The sequence below is a fragment of the Caloenas nicobarica genome, chromosome 19 (assembly GCF_036013445.1).
Source record: "Caloenas nicobarica isolate bCalNic1 chromosome 19, bCalNic1.hap1, whole genome shotgun sequence".
In the NCBI taxonomy this organism is placed as follows: domain Eukaryota; kingdom Metazoa; phylum Chordata; class Aves; order Columbiformes; family Columbidae; genus Caloenas; species Caloenas nicobarica.
The window spans coordinates 11,530,545-11,550,638 of NC_088263.1; the positions used below are offsets into that span (position 1 = coordinate 11,530,545).

The 20,094-nt window shown below is 48.2% G+C and overlaps 1 protein-coding gene across 5 annotated transcripts in view; it reads left to right on the forward strand.

Annotated features, from left to right (window-relative positions):
- The window catches only part of MVB12B (multivesicular body subunit 12B), a 56,452-nt gene that overhangs the window by 16,175 nt on the left and 20,183 nt on the right, over positions 1 to 20,094 (forward strand). For all 5 annotated transcript variants that reach the window (XR_010607262.1, XM_065648231.1, XM_065648232.1 and 2 more), the window contains one exon: positions 12,103 to 12,200. Coding sequence is in view for 4 of the 5 variants with exons in the window: in XM_065648231.1 (XP_065504303.1) it covers positions 12,103 to 12,200 (98 nt within the window). In the remaining variant the exon portion in view is untranslated. The remainder of the gene's footprint in view (positions 1 to 12,102; positions 12,201 to 20,094) is intronic.

The following is a 20,094-nucleotide window of genomic DNA, read 5'->3' on the forward strand; positions in this document are numbered from 1 at the left end:
CAAAGGGAGGGAAAGGCATTCGTACAGATTTTAGTGCATAGGGACATAGGTTTTGCTTGTTCTCCAGAATCAGTCCACTTGTGGTTTGAAGTACTGGCCCTGGTTTTTTTTCCTTTTCACGGACCCCATGGCTGTGCCCCAGTCTTGCAGCTGCTGTTGAGCGTGCGGAGCCGGCTACTCGTCCCGCAGCGCTGACCGGAGCAGCACCTGTGGGCAGACGCTGCCGTAGTGACTGCCCAGGGCGTTTTCCCTGTGTTGTAGACAGTATTTGTGTGTGTATAAATGTGTACACTTGTGTGTATACTTGCATATAACAGTCCTGTATTGACAGCTTACTTGCTGGATTTATCTGGACAAAACAGAGTGGTATTAAGCAACAACCCAACCCAGACAGGTTAAACTGAGCACTTTTAATGCTGGGACAGCACATTCTCTACGGGTCCCTTTGGGCTTTTGCTTAATTAAGCGAACGTGTATTTTTGCACTAGGCATTTGATATGCTGCAGATACATTTACAGTATTACAATAACTGTTAAGAGAATTTCGAAGGAGACAGCAGAGGGGAATTCCAGGGGGATCGGTTTGTACGCAAAGGTCATTGTATCGTGTGGATGGAAAATACTCATGTCCTTCCGAGTCTTGATTTACAGGTCACTTCAGAGAGCGATGCTTTTAAACTGCTGTAAACTGTTCCCAAAAAAGCTGTTGGGTGTCTTTTTAAGGCAGGTGTGCACATTTGAGCCTTCACCTGTGACCCAGACTTAAATCCGCTGTGGTGCGGTGGCTCGGGGCTCTCCAAAGCCTTCGGGCATTTCTTTCCCCGACTTCTGCTCAGTCCCTGCCGTAGCACGCACCTGGTTCTCCTGCGCTCTCAGGTGTGCTGCGGGCAGAGGTGCCGTCTCGCTTCTCAAACAGAGCTGAGGCAAAAGAGATGAGAAGCCAGCAGTCTCCTGGAGATTGCAGCTGTCCCACCGGGAGCTGATTCCTTGTTTTGAAGCTCCGCTGGACATAAGCTACATCCCAGCACAAGCCATGCGAGATCAGAGGAAAAGATGTCTTGATTTGAGAGCACACATCTTCATTTTCTGTCTGCAAGAAATTCCTGCCTGAGCAGATTTCCACAATAAAGAGGAAAAATTATCATAGCAAGAGAATGTCAATGGCAGTCCTTAATCACCAAGTGTGGACGGGTCACTTTATAGCCTGGCAGCGAAGGCTGCAGAGCAGCGTCAGAACTATTGGGAACAGGGCCAAAATTAGAGCTCAGAGCATCAGCGACAGTCTAAAAAGAAGTGTTTACAAGGCTTATATATTTTATAACCTCTTGTTGTACAGCTTACGGTTTACAATGGCTGCAAGGAAATTGGATCAGTTTTGTTTTACTTGCCAAATAAAGCAAATGTCAAAATAGTCAATATAAAATGTATTCTAATTTGGCTGAGTTAAAACAGCCAGTGTGCAGTGGAATAATTGAATGTTACATTAATGCCTCCTAGTAAAAACCAGCTGTCTGTAGCCAGCTCCACTCTCGTGCCCTGTACATGATTTACAGGTAACTTTTACACCACCAGCCTGATCATTCAAAGCATCTTTCACATCTGTTTTTTTACTCTGATTATTTATTATCCAATATATTTTTTAAGAAATAGAAATGTATATAAAGGTGCATCGTGCAAATATTTCATTATTACGGGGAACACATACTACTTGAAAGCCTTTTCTAGTACTTTATCAGCAATGTGTTAAGTTACTCAACACTTAATGTTCATGGAAGATTGTAGTCACAAGTAACCTCTTATTTTTACGTCACCATAGAGAGATGAGATTACCCTGGTAGCCAGTTTGCTGGTTTATTCCATGTGGATATATCCACAGGAACAGCAGTGAGTTATTCTGGTGCTGCCATGAGTGCCCAGAGGAGCGGCGAGCGGTGCCAGGCAGGGCACTGTGGAGATTCTGCGTTAGGCTGGCGGGTATTTGAGCTGTTCTTTTCGATTGCTGTCTAGCATTATAAAATTGTTTTAAATCAAGAAGGTATGCTTGGGTGCTTCAGAACAACTGCTGACACTGGATATAAACTAAACCGGTAAAACACACCGGTGAGCTTCTGCACAGCAAAACCTTCCGAAACGGAAGGACTTTATACTGTGAGAGGTTTATTTCTATACCAGCTGTGTTTCCTCCTCTGGTCCATGATGTAAGTCACTGATGGCAGCGGATGGTGGCACATCCGAGCTCTGTCCTGTGTCAGAGGTTTGACCTCTGCAGTTTGCAGCACATCAGCAGCTGCTCCCCCTCGTGTCGCGGGGTTGTGGCTCGCAGCCAGAGTTGCACGGGGCAGGCTTTAACTGATATTTGTGCTGGACTGCATATGTTATTTTTCAGCCATTTCTTCTCCTTGGTGTTTCCTACTGCAGGCATCTGGTTTAATGGTCTCTAAAGGCAGGTCTGGCACATCCCGGGGAGGATGGCTCGCTGTGCTGTGGAGCACAGCCATGCCATTGTGCACGGCATCAAGCTGCTTCACTGTCTTTTCTCTCCAAATTCTGCGACAGCTTCTTGGCACTTACGGCAGCCTGGAGAAACACACTTGCAGTTTCCTAGAAGGCTGCTACTAAAGAGCTGCTTTTGTTGGCTGAGTCGCCGATGGGAGTTTAACCTGACTTTGCTCAGTACCTCTGCTCTGGGCTGCAGGCTTGCACTCGCCAGTGCTGCATGTGACATCGCTTTGGCGAACAAGAAAGTAATCCTTGCCCAGAACAGGTGCTCATAAAGGTAACTCATCTGGCACTTCGCACGCTTTTGCTTCACCCAGCCTGTGGATCGGCAATTGCCAGCGCATGGGCTGGAGACAAGCACAGGTCCCAAGCATTGGAGAGGTGTCCTGGGGCTCAGCCCCTCCGTGTCTTGGGCTCTGTTGGGGTGGGTAGGGCAGGATTTGCGTGTGATGTTCTCTTCTCCCTGAGTCCAGTTCCAGCCTTTTGGGAGCAAGTGCGTAACTCCTGTGAATGCACGCAGAGCCAGCCTCAAACCATTTGCCTTGCAACTGCCTACAAAACGGCTCTTCGGTTCGAGAGCACGTTTCCATCCCTTCTGAGGTGCTGCAGGAGTTTCTGCCACCGTCATTCAAACAGCCCTCTCACAATTTGTCAGCTGCAAGCAAGATGTCAGTCAGTGCTGCTGAAGTGTGTTTTACAGTGACAGACATAATTGCACTTAACTTTTTGCGTGGATGTTATCAATCTGTGACAGATACTTTGGGAAATGGAGCACTCTGATTGCAGATGATGTGTCACAGGCGTTTAATCTTCCTCTTGGTGAGACTGGGATTCAGTCACAACTTTCACTTGTTGATGTCAGGTTTTGGAAATGTATATTCGGGCTGACCCTGGGAATCGTTCAGTCATTTAGTTTGTAAGGCTGTCATCTCAAAGGTTAATGGCTTACCAGGGAGAAGGAAGATCTTGCTGCGCTCCACTTGTATTTGTAGCACGCGTTAGCATGGCTGGGCACTCTCTGTCAGGTCCAGAGGGGCTCCAGCGTTGCCGTGGGCCCGTGCCGGTGTGTCCCGGGGAGGTGATGATCCCCGGGGCTCTGCCGCAGCCATGCCCAGGCACGGAGCAGCCTCTGCTCTGCCTGACCCCCCCGAGGCCGGAGCCAGGGCCCTGCGCACGTGTGTGCGTGTTCCACCCTGCCCCGCGGGGCTGGCGGGCTCCAGACCAGCCGCTGGTGCTGCCGCCCGCACCGTCCCTGCCCGCGGCACAGGGGCTGTGCCACCGAGCGCTCCACTCTGAAACGCTGACCTGTCGGGAGTCTTGCACCAGGGACACGCTGCTTCGGTTTGGATACGAACACAACTGCCCTACTTAAACCCTGAAATAAGAGCAGCATGTGTAAATTTTCCTCCCATGCTCCCAATTACCTTTTAAATAGTTGAGCCGCCCCTCCTTAGAAAAGGGAAATTATTTGCTCCCGTTCCTCTGCTCCCAGTGGAGTTTAATGTTACGGAATGTAAGAATTTCCTTTCTCAGCAGAGAAGTCTGATTTTTCAAATTGATTTATTAATGGTGTTTGAACTTTGTCATGTAAGCTTGGCGGGCGATTGGTGTGTGGCTTTCTGCTGGAGGCTGATGATGTGCAATAGGTGGCAGCTAATAAAGCAGCACCAAGCCCGTGTGGCGGAACCGGGGCTCAGTCTGGTGATGAGCTGGGCTTAGTCTGTGCAGTGGGTTAATTGAAGAGAAGTGGAAAGCCTTTTACCTTCCCTATTTTCTAAGTAGCAATAATATTATTTATAAATAGCTATCCTAATTTTTTTCTTAAGATATTTTAAATAGATTTTATGGAGAGTCTGCAGAGGAAAAGGTTCCAGGGTTTCAATTCTTTTCTGCTGTGGTGGGGAACAAAGCCAAGAGTTCCGAAAGCTGCCGTGGAGCGCCGGCAGAGCCGCTGGCAGCCCCATGGCCAGGACGCTTTCGCAGAGTGGTGGGGTCTACCTTAAAGTCCCTCATCTGAACCAGATGCTGCCAAATAAGGAGTACTTTGGGCTGGAGGTTTCTGCTTTGACTGGAGGCTGCTCTGAGAAACGTCAGTGGGGTACGTGACAGTCTGATCCTTTCTACAAAATGCTGCTTTCTTGATGGACTTGCATTTTCTAATCTGTTTCATCAAAAGAGCTCTGAAGTAAAACTGCTTTCTGATTTACAAGTAATAAAACATATTTTTTGGCTTGAAGGCTCAAATCACTTGTGAAATACAGTACAATATTCCCAGTTTTTAAACAAAAGCTTGGAGGAAGTGTTTCCATAGACCCATTCCAGTGGATATGGTAAGAAGCAAAACTTAAGAATGAAATGTCTGTGATGCGTGTACGCCGTGCAGATCTGAAGAGGCCGGTTTGTTGGAGTGGGTAAGGGATGCTGGCACACGGTTTTCCAGAGCCTGTTTCCCATAAGGAATTTGTTATGAACTGCACTGACCGTATGGCTGGCATCCAATTCAGCTGGATGAAGACGTGCAAAAATTGGTCACAGTCCAGTATGCTTTAGTGGTAGAAAATGATGATTAGGAAAAAATGTTTAAACAATATGAGTGGTTTCCAGGCACAAGAATACCTTGCAGCAGCTGAGAAAGAGAGACATTAACTGTAGTTAGAAGAAGTTTGATTGATTTAGCTGATTTTGAGGATGCATTGAAAAATTTGAGGAGTGCTCTGAGTGAAGAGGCTTCGATACTCTTAGAGTCATTTTTCTTTATAGAGCCCTGTTCCTGGTATAGCAATATTCCTGGAAGCATGTTTTCTTTAGGGTATAGCGTGGGGTCATTAAGTACAAACCAAAGGTATTCATTCAGAGGAGCTATATACTCAGTTGTTAAATAAGCCCTACGGGGGAATTGAGCATTTTTTCCCTAAAACTTCTGTGTTGTCTGCTATTTAATATGATCTCTGCCACTGTTGATTTGTAATCTGTGCTTTCACCCTGAAGTGCATGTGGTTGCGTTCAGATATTTCCTTCTTTAAATCAATCACTTTCACCATTTTCCAAAACACTTCTTGAGTTTATTGCTTTTAGCAAAGTGTTTGGACTGTCATTATTTATTACTGGCAAAGTGCTGACAACGTGCTCTTCCCAAATGGGTCTTTATGTGGAATATTTGTTGAACAGGTTTTGCAGGGAGCCGTGGCAACGCCGGGTGCCACAGGTCCGCGGGCGGCAGCGAGGGGCTCGCCCACGGGCGACAGTCCTGTGGGGCGCGGGGACCCGGGCTCTGGTGTGCTGATTGATTTGACAGAATTTAAAATCCTAACTGAGGAAGCTTATACTGTCTGTAATTTATCTTTTTGGAGTATTTCTGCTGTTTGGCAGGTTTTCCCTACTGCTCCATTATCCGGAGGCTCCCACCAGGGCAGGGCTGGTGCGCGGAGCTGCCGCTGCAGCCTCCCGGACCCACCGCCGCTTCCCAGCGCGCACAGCGCCAGGGCTCCGTGCTTTGCTGCCGTCCTCTGCCTGTAACAATTTAATGGGCTACAGCTCAGGCTTTCAGGCAGTGTAAATTAAACTTGTTGGGGTTTTTCTATTGTTTGGCAGCTGTTCTATCCTAGTTACTTAAGTCCTCTGATCTAAATTAATCCCTGTACAGAGGAAGCTGCAGGAACTTCATCCTGCATGAAGCCTCACATTTTGGGTTGCTGGTCTGCAGTAGATCACACTCCCTTGGTAGCGTTGCCGGGGTTTGTTCGGATCAGCCGGTGGTTGCTGCAGTTTTGACAGAGTGGCGCAGCAGCGTTGGCTCCATCCCCGCGGCCGTCGGGATGCGCGGGGGCGTCTGCCCTGTGCTGGGCAGGCCCTGCCCTTGGTACAGCTGGGACAATGAAACGGGCAAATCTAAAAGTGGAAAGAATCACTCACTCCCTTTTTCATTCTCTCATGTGTTTGGGCTTTTATAAAATCTGAATCTGGCACCGCCAGCTCTCATTGATTTTTGGGAAACAGGATATTTTAGTAGCTTGGAATGAGATGAAATGCTTGCAAAGCCCATATGTTGCTTGTTTTAGGCAAAGGGTCAGGAAGGTTTTAGAAAGTATTTAAATATTTGGTTTACACGATTAGAATAGATTGTCTGGAATGAAGTCCATTACCCGAGGTGATTCTTGCCTCGCGGTTTTGTTTTTCATTGCAGTTCTTTGGAGTATGAGGTAGGTGTTCTGGCATCGCAGTGCCTGAGCACAGTAAAAGTCAAGGGCTGTGAATAAACACTGTAGATGGGATTCTGGACACTGCCGGAGCCAGGGGTATCTGCTGCAGCGTTGTCTGTGACCTGCAGTTTGGAAAATGCGTTCTGATGGAGCCAGTGGTTGCTGAGACGTCCTGTGATGTCTGTCAGTGAAACTCCAGCAGCTCATTTCTTAGAAATGGGCTTTTCCTCCCTCGACAGGCAAAGCTTTCAAGTCGAATTATGTTTCTTGAGAGCTACAGCCTGACGCTAACTTCTTATAGGTGTGTTTTTAGCTTTCTACAGCTTGGAATTTAATTGTTCTGCCTTTGCTTTTTTGTGAGGCATGACCTGTGCTTAATTCATTGATTATGCAAGATATGATTCTTTTTATCCCTATGAGACTGCAACTTTTGCAGCACTGTTCTCAAGTTTGTTTAAGATGAATTGTAGTCATGACAGCGGTACATCAAGAACAGGACAATTCCAGTCTGCAGCATGCACCAAGGCTTCTAATATATTTGATAACATGAGGCAGTTCTTAAAAGTTTTGCCTGTTCTTTCTACCATGCTCATCCAATCCAGTTGGAAAGCAAAAACTTACCATTGTTCTTTTGCTGTGCATTGTGGATACTTTTATATGAATTATGAAGCATCCTTTGATATCTGGCATTTCCTCTTATGATCCTCTGTTGCTTTTTATGAGTACTTGCCCCCTAACTTCAAAAGCAGTTCATCACCTTCCTGCAGACAGTTATTAATAACTGATTTGGAACTGTCGGGCATTCCTGGGCCTGTTCTATGCAAGTTTCTCTCCAAAAGCATTCAAAAAGTGGCCATAATGTGCGCAGACCTCAAACCCCTTTGTAGCACGTGAAGGATCTGATCACGTGCTGCTTCTGCTGCTGTTGTACGTAGGCCTGTTCTGTAGATTTAAGGACTAAAAATCTAAAGAGAGTAATTAAGTCCACCCTGTCCTGAACTGTGCTGCTGCAGTTGTTTCATCCTAAATTGCCTGGAAATTATCATATGCTGGGGAAAAGTGTTTTTGGTGTTTAACCTGTGCTGGGATGGTGTGGGCGTTACCTCGGCGTGGGCTGGAGCCCCGAGGGCCGCTGGGGCTGGGCAGGCGTCCGTCCGTCCTTCCTCCTCCCCACGGACCAGCAGCCCCAAATCCGCTTCCTTGCTCTGATTCAGTGGGGAGGCAGAAAACCACTTCTTGTGACGGTTCAAAAGGAAAATAATTGGCATGGGCATAGTTAATGTGAGTTGCCATTCCTTAGCATTAGAGATTCCACTAAAGTACTAATAATTACTGTTAATATCTTTCAGTGGAAACTTTCAGAGTAAACGCGCACTGGTTGAAGCAGTATTTAACGGCATGCTGCTGGCATGATAAGAATGCAAATAAGCGTTATTAGCCTAATGATTTTGCTGTCGCCATGGCTGTGCAGCAGTAGTGTTGTGAATATGTCATGCAGTACCCGTGAATTTGGAAAGTGTGTCAAAACACAACTTCAATTAGTTTGCTCTAATTATGACTCTAGAGAGTTCATAACTATATCACTCCTCATTAAAAGAGATTTTCTTATATGGATTAATACAGCACATAAAGGGCTGTTTGAGCTGGGAGGCAGGGCCGTGCGCGGGGGCTGCGGGACAGGGGCTGGAGCCCTCCTGGCCGGGGGGGGCGGCCGCCTTGGTGTCCCTCCAAAGAGAGTTTTGTCCATTGGCACGTGAACCAGCGAGTGGTTCTGGACAGGCTCTTCAGTTAAAAAACCAAATAAACAACAGAAACCCAGACCCCAAAGGGAAGTGCCCCTGGTGCTGCAGTGCCTGCCGGCTCCGCTCTGCCCAGTGTCCGTGGCCTTTCCCGGGGGTTTGCGGTGGCTCCTCAGCACCGTCCCCGCTGGCCGCCTGGGCACCCTCGTGCTTTGCAGAACTGGGAGAGATCCCTGTGCTCACAGGTGAGCAGTCGGTGAAGGGTTAAAGTAGTAATTGTTTAAATCTTTTAGGCTTTCCTCCCAGTTCTGTGATAATTTGATGAAGAACTTCACCCTAATTAAATATTCAAATTAGGAATAAGTGTCAATATGGCTTCCCATTGCCTGGAATGATGATTAATTGTGTTCAAAACTCTAGTGGCCGCTGTAATCTAAACCAAACCGTTGTTGCTGATTATTTCTGCAACACATTTACCATGTTTTTGTTTTAAAATTTAAACTAGTAATTGATTTGCCATATGCTGCAGAGCTGCACATACTTTCACGATATGTGTTTAGGAACTTGGGGACTTCGTAATTGGGATTTTCTTGCTTTTCAATGGCAGCCTCTCTTCTGGTTGTGTTTTTTTTGTTTTCTACAATGCAAAATGACTTAGCTTTCACAACGCATAAGGAAAATGCATTATGCAACCAACTTTGTAGGTATAAGTTATATCGATCCTGGCCAAAGTTTGCATTAATTTAAAATAAACTAGACTTTGTTTCCTGTTTTTTCCCTACAATCTCATGCTTTTAAACAAGGAACGGGGGAAGGGAAAAGCTGATCTTGTAGCAGTCACTGCCCTCGTCTTGTGGTCTTGCAGCTCCGTGTTCGCCTTGGCAGGACCCGGCTCTGGCGGTGCCGCTCGTTTGTGGCCCTGGGGGTGGCGTGGGAGGGAGGGACGCTGTCCTTCCTTCCCAGATGCCCTCGGAACAGCCGGTGTTGGAGCCAGCAGTGCCGGCAGCAGCTGAACCGGCGTTTTGGGCTGACGACCCTGCCAGGGCAGGTCTGAGGTGCTCGCCCCAGCACCTCCGTGTGCCCCACGCCAGGAGCAGACAGACACCTGCGGTCTGGGTGCGTCACCTCCTGCCGCCACGTTCATCTCTGTGGTCCGAGTCCCCTGGATGCCAGCGATTCATTTTAATTACCGGCGTGGAGCGTGCACAGCACGTCAGCATATGGCACTGGCGGAGCCGGTGCTGGCGCGAGCTGCCGGGGTGCTGGTGGCAACTGGGGATGTGGTTCGGAAACTCATTTGCAAACGAAAGGTTTGGAGCTTTACGGGATGGCTGCGGCGTGCGCTTGTGGAGCTGCCGGCTCCTTCCTGGCGCTCGCGCGATGCCTCCACGAGCCGCTGTGGGACCGTCACGGTGTCCCCCGCTGATGTCCCTTGTGCCCTCTGCGCGGCCTGCGGGAGCCGGGCTGGCGGGGGGCTGTGCGAAGGGGCTGTCCAGGAGCAGGGCCGGCCTCTCCTGCAGCAGAAGCTGCTAGAAACTTTTGAAATACTCTGCTCAGAAAATGGCCTTTTAACTAGACTTGCTTTGTTTACTTCCAAAGCAATTCCTGCTGTTCGTTTAGAGGTGAAATAAGCAGTCCCCCATGCAAGTCTTTCTGTTAGCTGTTTTGGTGCCTCAGAAAGTATTTTTGGATACTACTATTAAAAAACAAATGAAAAGCGTGTAATGCCTACAGGCAGCGGTCTTCTGTTTTAAAGTGTGTTCATGACAAACCTGCCTCTGCTTGCAAGGACTTTCATATGGATTGTGTTTTAAACAGCTAACTGTTAGCCAAATTTGAAAATATTTTCACACCATCTTTTTTTGGTTAGAAATGGCTTTGAGAAGCACAAGCAAACTCAAACTGGTGTTCGCTTTTTCTTATTTTATCCATGCTGTTCACCATTAGCTGCGTCAAGGGCTAAAAATACGTAGTTCTTCACAAAATGCATGCTGTTTTTAAAGACAAATAATTTCCAGATGATTTGCTCAATAGATAAAACCTGCTAAGAACGTGGATTTGCTGCTCTGCTGGAGACTACACAGGGCCTGTCCTCACAGAGAGGGTGTTCGTGGGGGGACACAGGAGCCGCCCTGGTTTTCTGGCCGGAGGGCGATGCCGAAGGTCTCGCCGTGCCCGGCAGCTCTGGCTCCTGTGAAACGGAACCTGCTGCCCCGTGCTCCTGCTGCACCGAACCGCTCTGGGAAGAGGGGGCATCTTCATAACGTACAGCAGTGCGGTCTGGAAGATTAATGATGCTTTACAGAAATTCACACAGACTTGGGATCAGCATTGGAACAATACAGGTTTGGATTAAAAGGGAGAAGCCCGAATCGCTCATCAAAGCATAGAAATCCATGGGCTATCAATAACATTTACTGGCAAAAAGTCTTTTCTCGTGGTAGACTTCTCGGTGGAGCTGCATGGTGGCAGAGCCGTGGTGGCAGCAGCAGAGCCGTGGTGGCGGCAGAGCCGTGGCGGTGGTGGCAGAGCCGTGGTGGCAGAGCCGTGCCCACCGCTGCCAGCAGCCTTGCTCAGCTCCCCGTGCCCGGCAGCGTTCCTGGCATGTCCCGCTGGCTGTTTGTGCCCTGCCCGAGGGTGTCGGGTCTGTCCTGGGTGCCGGAGGCCGGTGCAGAGCAGCTCCGGCAGCCCTGCGGCAGCCGCCCCTCAGCACGGGGCTGCCTGGGGTCACATCCCACCCTCCCGCTCCGCCTGCTCCGGGAAGGTCGCCCACCTCGTCTTCTAGCCTGTGGCCAGGCTTGTCGAGTGCTGCATTTTCCTTTTAATAAGCTCTGAGCCACTGAAAATAGTTTCAACTTGACTTCCACAAGCTCTGTTTTTTCCTATTTATAGGAAGGTTTAATGGAAGATGTAAAAATATCCCTGTGCTGCGGGAATGCTGGGCAGAGCGTTGTTGGGAGGGAGGCTGTTGTGCACGGCTGTGGCGGGAGCCAACGAGTGAAGTTTGGCTTCACTTTTCTCAGGGCTGGTGTGGGGATCTGGGCATGTGCGTCACCCCGGTCACCGCGCTCGGGGAGCAGGCAGTGGCTCTGGGGCGCTTGGAGCAGCCTCAGCCAGCAAGGGGCTTTCAGAGATCTTATTTATGAAGGTACTCAGAAGTTTTTGGCACAGATAAACCCGAAGGGCTTGCTGTTAGTGCGCTCTGCCTTGAAGGGAGGGCCGCTGAGTCCCACGGGGTGCTCAGACGCAGTCTTGATGGCTCAGCACAGAGACGCGTGTTTGCGGGGGGGCTGTGCTCGCCCCACGCGCAGGCCGGCCCGGCTGCCGCTCACCGGGACCTGCCGCGTGCTGTGCTTTGGCAGCGCTTTGGTCGTTGGCTGAGCCCGGTGTCCAGCAGGGCAGAGGGGGCTGTGCTGGGGCGCAGACAATCCCACCGCTGGGCTGAGGGGGCAGGTGAAGCAGCAGAACCACCCTTGGTTGTAAAGGCTGAATCCCCACCTCAGTCTCCCCCTGGTATTTGAGGCCCACTCTGGCTTTTGGAAGCAATGTTAAAATAGGTGTTTGCTGTTTAACCTGACTGGAATCTTCAGGCAAGAGTGAGCTGACAGCAGCAGCATCTTTTGCTCTGTAGTAACATCCTCTCCGTTTCCCACTTCTCTTCCTTAGGCACATCTCGCTGACGCTCCCTGCCAGCTTTCGAGGGAAAAGTCACAGCACTCGCCTGGACCTGGAGCATCAGCACTCGAATTTGTACGCCATATCAGGTAAGTTGGGGCACGCGATGGTTCCTCTGCTCTTCCGCGTAACCAAAGTGTAACCAAGCAAAGCAGCCCTGCCTGCACAGCCAGCCAGGTGTGTGGTACCTGTGAGACACACCCAGCTTTTCATCAAGGCCACTAAAGTGTCGAGAGCAGGAGGGGTGCAGAGAGACCCCCCAGAATGCCCAGGCACACGCGTTACTGCCAGCAAATGTTACCTATTGAAGATTGCAGCCCTTGGGGAGGGATGCTGCTGCCCGCAGAGGTGGTCCATGAGAGCTCTCATGGAAAGCTGTACTGACACAAACTTTGCTCATCGTCTTCGTGGTCATCACATTGAGCCCTAAGAGATGTCTCTGCCTGTTCCAGCTTTGTCCTGCCCAGCAAGGATGGGTTTCGTACATGCTGTTCTTTGCTACACTAAACATACACATTAAAAACAGATGAGTTCTTCACTCTTTCCCATGTCTGTATTCTGAATACTGGCACTGCATAGATTTGTTTCCCCAGTATTAGGGCAAATTTGAAATTAGATCTTAGGATATGGGGGGTTGTGCGTTGTCTTTAAGAAGTGTGCGCTCGCACGTGCTCACTTGGTCTCTCTGGCTGCTGTTTTCTCTCTGTTCACCCTACAAGTGGTAGAGCTAGTAATAGCTTCCAGATGTCAATGCGGAAAAAAAACTACCAATGAATATTTTATCTGGCTTTTATTTTTAACTAGCATTGGTCTGCAGGGAAAATGTGTGTATTTAAATAGAGTGGTGAGGATCAAGCCTCTTCTTTCACCCGTGCAGGTACAGGTACATGTTACTGTGCTTCAGGGCCACGCAGTGGGTTTGGTTTGGGGCCGGGGTCCCTGTGAGCTGTCCTTGATGCTCTGCTCTTCTGGAGGAGGTGCTGCCTTTAAGTGCTTGCTTGAAGGAGGAGCAGCCTGGTGCTCGCGGCGCAGGAGGACGGGACTTCATGGAGTCTGTCACTCCTGGATGTGCTGGGAGCTGCGTGGTCTGGAAGCTGTTTGTGAACCAGGGCAAAAGCACTTTCCGTTCTGCAAACTAAAGAAATATGTTAATGTGCAGCTGCAGCACAACTGCATTTCACCTGCCTCTTCTCTTACGGGGCTGGCACATGTTCTGTGCTTCAGCTGAGTAGTGCTGGGGAGCAAGAGAGTTTTGCTTAAAAGTTTTTTTTTTTTGGAGTAGTATTACACCTGAACAAATATTGTGATAGGCATTGTAGAATCACACTTAACCACAGTTTCTCTTGTTATGTCATTTTTGCAAGAGGAGAAAAATATTGGCTTTAAACCTGACTCTGAGGGAGATTTTCAGGACAGTTTGGAAACCCAGCAGAAGCAGCGGCAGATTCAGTGTGCTGTGCAATAGGTAGTGCTTGTGCATAATCAGGGAAGAGAAGATGGCAAAAATGTGCTATTCACAGGTTCTTGCTATTAATAGTGAGTGACACTTCTAACATAGGAACATGGCATTAATTCATGTACCATAATCAGAGGGTTATTTAAAAGGTAATCTATGACTGAAAGTGCAGCTTCGGGTTCCTACATAGATGGAATATAACAATTGCATAATTCTTGTCAGTATTCGTTTTTCTTGTTATTCTTCTGCCCTAATAGATGTAGAAATGTAAGGGAAGGCATGTTCTTGTGTTCGCATGAGGCAGTCTTGTGTGGAGGACAGAAAGCTGTGCTTTCTCTCCTGAGAAAGCATCGAATGTGCAAACAGCAAGGCAACAACTCTGCATGGCCGTTCTGAGAACAGCCCTGCTCGGGGGCTTCCTGGCCTGCCTCTGCTCGCACTGCAGCCCGGGAACGGGACCTCTTTTGCAAAGAACCTGAATACTTTACCAGATAGTTACAGGCAAAGCACAAAACAGGCCTGCAAAACCAGGCACGGCATCAGTCTTCCACATTTGCATGAGCACATTTCAGCCAAAGTATATAATTCTTTTTTTTCCCCCAACTGGACGTTCTCCTCCAGACACATTGTTTTACAAGTTGTTGTGCATACATGTGCTGTAATGGCTATTGCAGCTGGGAATCGTTTCTGAAGAAAGGGTCTTGTCATATGAAACATCCTGTGCATTGGCAGGGATCTTCACGCATAACTCCTGAGCGCTGCTGCCTTCTCAGCAGCTGTGATGAGGTGCTGTGACAATTCCCTCTGTGCTCCGGCATTGCTGCGGCGGAGCAGCCCCCGGCGCGCTGTGGAAACCATTCTCGGCTTTCCTGTTCCATCGGTGCAGTTTGCAGCCAGCAGTTGTATCTGCACGGCAGCGTGTGCCTCGCTGCAGTGCCATGGCAACGCGACGTCTATTAACGCGCTGCCACTGCCGTCCCTAATTGTTGTGCCAGGCTGCGGTTTGCAGTGGGGGGTCCCGGCAGAGGGGTGGGATGTGGCAGCTCTGCGGGTCGTGGAGGGCGAGGGGACGGGGTCTGCGGGCACGGGGCCCCAGTGCCGCCAGAGGGTATTTCCTGCCAAACTGAAGGTTTCCTGGTGCTGGCGCAGGGAAACAAAAGCCATTATGAACCATCTCTTACCTTCCACTTTAGGTATCTCCTCGATGTGGATTCTTGTGGTGGGGACGGGATGGGCTATTTAGAAAGGGAGGGCTGTGAAGGAGGGTGAAATCAAGAGTCGCAGCATGGTCTCGGTTCTCTGTAGACACCCAAGATTTTCTCAGTAGTCAGTGAAAACGACACTTCCATCTGGGGTTCAGCCTTTTTATGGAAGGTGAAATGAATTTTGGCTCTTGATTCTCCTCTGTATCTCAAAGTACATTTTGTCAGAAATTGCCAGATCCCCACTGGAGCTGTCCTGTTACTCCTTGGAGTGTGTAATGTAATTATTATTGCAAAGCTGAAGTCCAGGAAAAATGGTCCTGGAAGCAGTAATTACAGTTTTTAACCAGTTTCTTGCCGTTTCCAGTCTTGGCAATGGCACGTCGGGTGACCAGAAGGTTCGGGAGACTCTCCTTTGCACAGTGAACTAAGGGGCAGGGTACACGTGGGACCTGGCGGCCCCCGTGCCGCGGCGCCCACTGTGCCGACCCCGCGCCGCCGGCAGCGTCCTCGGCCCGGCAGCCCCGGCTCGCAGCCCCCGTCCTGACACCGAAAGGCAGAATCACGTCAGAGTCGATCTGCGGGAGGTCTCTGGGTGCTGCTGGGAGCAGCCGAGGAGCTGACAGGTTTAATATCCATGTTGGAACAGGCAGCTGCTGAAGAAGAATGCGTTGCTCCAGACAGCCCTGTCGACAGACACTGCTCAGTATTTCACAGCATAGTCTTTCTTCATGGCCTTCAGCTTAATTAAGATGTTGTTGTGACTGCATACTGCCTTCATTTCAGACTTCAGCATCTTCTGGCTGCATATTGCTTTGGCTTATCAGAGCCACAAGGACGGTGAGGGAGAGAGGGAGCCCTCTCAGGCAGTTGCGGATAATAACGTACAGGGAAAATTCCTGAATGAAGTGAAAAATTATTTATAATAATGGTACTCAAATAGAAGGGAAATAAGTCACTCTAAGGGTATATAAATTTTTATGATAGTGTATAAACAGCCATAGCTTGCCTTGTCTCTCATCTATCCCTGCAGAGAATGAGTGCAACATCTAGCATAAAGAAAAATATAATAAGAAAACGAAGAAATGAATGGGAAGAGCTGGAGGATTGATCACTCGGTGTATTTGTATATCCTGATGTAAAAGGTGCTGCTGACAGGTGGCCAGGTTTCTTCTGTATAAAACCATGTGTGTGCTGTCAGGGCGGTGTGAGCAGCCTTGTTTCGATTGATGAATTGCCTGCTTTCTTGATTAAACCTTCCGTCACTTAAGAAACAAAAAGCCTGTGTTTGGATGGCAGAGTGGGACATGTCAAAAAAATCTGTCTGCTTTACCTTTGTGCAGATGTTGGGCACAGACTGTAACATGTATTATTAAAATGAATGTGGCATTTACTGTGCATTATTTCTTTCCTGGGAGAAAGGACCTGTAAATTATATGCTGATAATAAGCTTTAACCCTTTCAGAAACCAAGAGATTTAGGAGTGCAAATATTCCTGCAGACCTCACTAATTGGATGGGCTCTAATTCCACTGGAGCTCCCTCTGAAGTTAATAAACAGTGTTTCAGGCCATGATGCTGATGCCTCTTGGGGATCTTTCCTCCAACGAGTTTTCTGCAGTGTAAGTGCCACTTAAACATAAACCTTTGAATTACAATATCTGCTGTTGAAAGCCCCTTCAATTCTGATTGCGGGGGAGAGCCATCCCTGCCTGGGGCTGCGCGGGACCCCCCCCGGCAGAGCCCCCGCTCCCACCTCTGACTTCGCTTTCAGAATCGCTTCAACCTGCCAGTTTTAGATGTACCCAGCCGCCTCATCTCGGGAGAAGGATTAGGGATGGAAAAGGGTCCAAACACACCTTGCAGAGCGCAGGGCAGGATTTTGTGTTGGAAACTAGTGACCGAGTTTGTAAAACGAGGTTTTTAATGGTCCCAGCTGTGGTTCGTGGGAGATCACAGGGTGCACAAGCGGCGTGTGTCCCTGCGGTGGGTTTGCGGGGCTGAGGTCGGGCGGCAGCGCCGCCGCTGCCTGGGGCGGGCGACCCACACGCTGCTGGGCAGGGCTGTCTTTTTGCCCTGAAATTTTACTGAAGCCAGCTTCTGAGTCTTGTGGCAGATCGTGTTGCAGAAAGGTGTGTTTGTAGCATACAAAGTGATGGAATTTGAATATAGGACAGTCAACACTTGTACCTTCTCTTGACCTGCTCTTGGACTGTTGGGACAGAAATGGTGTAGCATTGCATGGAGTGTATGAGATACTCCTGCACAGACCCATCAGGATGTGTGTGAAGAGCAATTAGAGCCTCTCTGTACCCATTTTGTGTATGAAACAAGCGTATGGACTTACAGATACAGCTGTCATCCCATAGCCAGAAACCTGTGTGCCTGTCAGCAAGGCTGTGGTATTTGCCATTCATTGCTTAGGAGCGACAGGTTTTCAAAGCCGTTATTTGACTCAGCAATACCTCTGTGTATATTTCTTATCTTAAATGTACTATTTTGTGATTATCTTTAACCACATTATCAACACAGTTACTTGTGTGAAGTGTTTTCCCCAGAGAAACTGGACCAAGTGTTGGGGAAGGGAAGCAGCGCGTTGCCAGCTCGGCGCGGGCTGGTGCGCGTTGGCCAGCTGGCCGCGGAGAAGGAGGTTTTTGTGGGCAGCTCTTACGGGTAGCACGGTCTGCACATCTCCAATTTGTTTGTTTTGGAAACGTACACCCATAGCTATTACCTTAATATTTACCTTAAAGAGGTAAATACTTACTTAAATGGTTATTTATGATTGTATTTTATATGTAAATATTTCTTTGTTGCATTTAAATATTTATTTTCCCTTCACAGAAAGGTCAGAACAGCCCTTGTGATCTGGTGAGGTGGCAGGGTGGTTTTGGGCGGGTTTGGTGCGGTACCTGGTGAGCGCAGGCGTCGCAGCAGCGACGGTTGTGCAGTGGGACGGTTGGGACCCGTGGCAGGGGGACGCGTTTGCGGCCGGCGGTTCCAGAGCTGATGTGCTGGGTCACCCAACAAACCTCCCAGCGCCAGGTCCTGCTGAAGCAGCAGCAGAGTCCGGGGGGCACAGCTTTAGCTGCCGTAGGAAATACAGAGGTTTGGTGTTTGTTCTACGTGGGTTTATAATCCAGATCTCAGGAGGCAGCAGAGAGAGTGGAAACTACTGTTAATGATCTAGAAAAACATCAAAGCCAGTGGGTTCCTGAAAAGGAAACCACGTTGCTTCTCTGTGCTGGATAATGCAGCTCTTGGCAGAGAGGAGTTGGGATTTGTCAGGGTAGCTCTGTTGGAAGCATTTATTTCACACACCACCCTGACGGTAGCGGTTTGTTTCCAGATTCCTCCTCCTCCTCCTCTGGAGCTCAGTCCGTCAGTCCGGCGCGGCGGTGAGTTCTGCCGCAACGGCCCTGGAGCCGCAGCAGCGGCTGTGCCGGGTGCCGGCAGCTCTGCCCGCAGCTCCGCGACTGACCCGGCAATGCCTTGGTGCATCTACCTTTTTTTTTTTTTTTTAAAATAGCAAGTCTTTTTCAGAGGTCTTTCTAGATTAAGAAATGGAAGAAAAATTAAAGATTTTGTTACATTTCAGTGCCCATTTGTCAACTTCTTTCTTGTTGCAAAGTGTCAGGCTATCTATGCCACAACTGCCACTTCTCTTCAATGTACATTTTCTTTTAAAAGATACCGTATCTTTTATCTGTATGTAATGAGGACAGACGTTTTAATCAGAGGTTAGTAATTTATTTTTGCAAACTATTGTTTTGCTTCATCATTTTTCCAGATAATTAAATGGTTCACTTGGCACAGTGTGTCTGCTTTATTAAAACAGGTAGTTCTGAAAAAAAAGGAAGATGCTATTTTTTGGATCACTGCACAAGAATTGCTTTTATCTTCATCTTCCAGCATAGTTTCTGGTGGTTTGGCGATACCCTCCTATGTTCACGTGTTTCAGTACGCTCTGCTCTCGAAAGGGGGAGGCCCTGTGCTACATTTTACTGTCGATCCAGATTCCCACGTGTACGTTCTTTGCACTTCTTAAGAATAGAAGTGGAACTAAATTTATTTTTTGTGACACTGAATTTTAATCAGGATGGTCCAAAAACCAGACAAGTTGTGACACAAGCTTTATTCTGCATTGAAACCTCTTTACTGAGCCTGAGATTAAAGTCAGCTTGTTCTCTGCCCTGTTGCCATTTCCTGTCTTTGGACTAAGAGACCTGGATAATCTTCAGCATATAAAAGGCTCTATTAATATCCAGCAGTTTAGGAGACTGAAGTCTCGTCTAAAATGCTGCAGCTGCGTATTTCAGAAATGGCAGTGTGGTACTTAATGCTATATTTAATGGGATTCAAAAAGGTGTATTTTGGTGTGGACGTGGGACGGCGACTGGACAGAGGCAGCGTGGAGGGAGGTGACACCGGAGGGGACCCGGCAGAGCTGAGCCCCCCAGCCAGGGTGCCCGGTGTGCCCGGTGCTGCCCGGTGTGCCCGGTGCTGCCGCGGCTGCGGGCGGCCGCGCTGGCGGGACTCGCGCTGCTTGCTGCGAGCACAACCTTTGGGGTGGGCTGCGCTGCATTTGTTTTGCTTTTCCGAGTGCCATAGTTTAATTTTTTTTAAATAGGGAGCCACTCTGTGGTTTGGATATTTAGACAGTTATTAACCAAATGACAATTAACAGATTGCATAGACAGATTTTCTTTTCAAAACCTCTGAAATTGAGTACAGTTCGCAAAACTATCACGGCATAGTAATGACAATGAATTTTGATTTCCCGGAACTGATATTAGACTCCTTATTAAACTATGTGCATCTGCTTTTAATTTACTCCAAATAATTGGAAAATGCAATGAAGCTTTCCAATTAAAGCACGGCTTTATGCTGTTTAATAATACCCCCATAATATTATAGCTTATGAAGTGACAGGTGAGTTGGTGTATGAATAAAACATAAAGGCAGCAATAAGGGACAGAAAACCAGAGACAGTTGTTGGGGATTTTAAATGCTGGATGTAATTTGCATATATTAATCTCTTCTTTTCAGCCTTATCAGGCGTTCTTCAGTATTTGAAGTTAAAATAGCGTTGACAGGCGGGAGTACGCTTAGTTTTTTCAAGGATTTATTACTTGTATAATTTCTGATCTTTAATAAGCAGATATGACTGATCCTCATAGTTCTATAGAAATCGGTTAATTGTTCCAGATGGCGTGTACTGATTATGCAAAATTACTTTTCACACCATTTTTTTTTTCTGATGGAGTTTGGAGTAAAATTAAATTTTTTATAGCCTTCTTATCATGCTGTTTTACAGTGGTTTTTG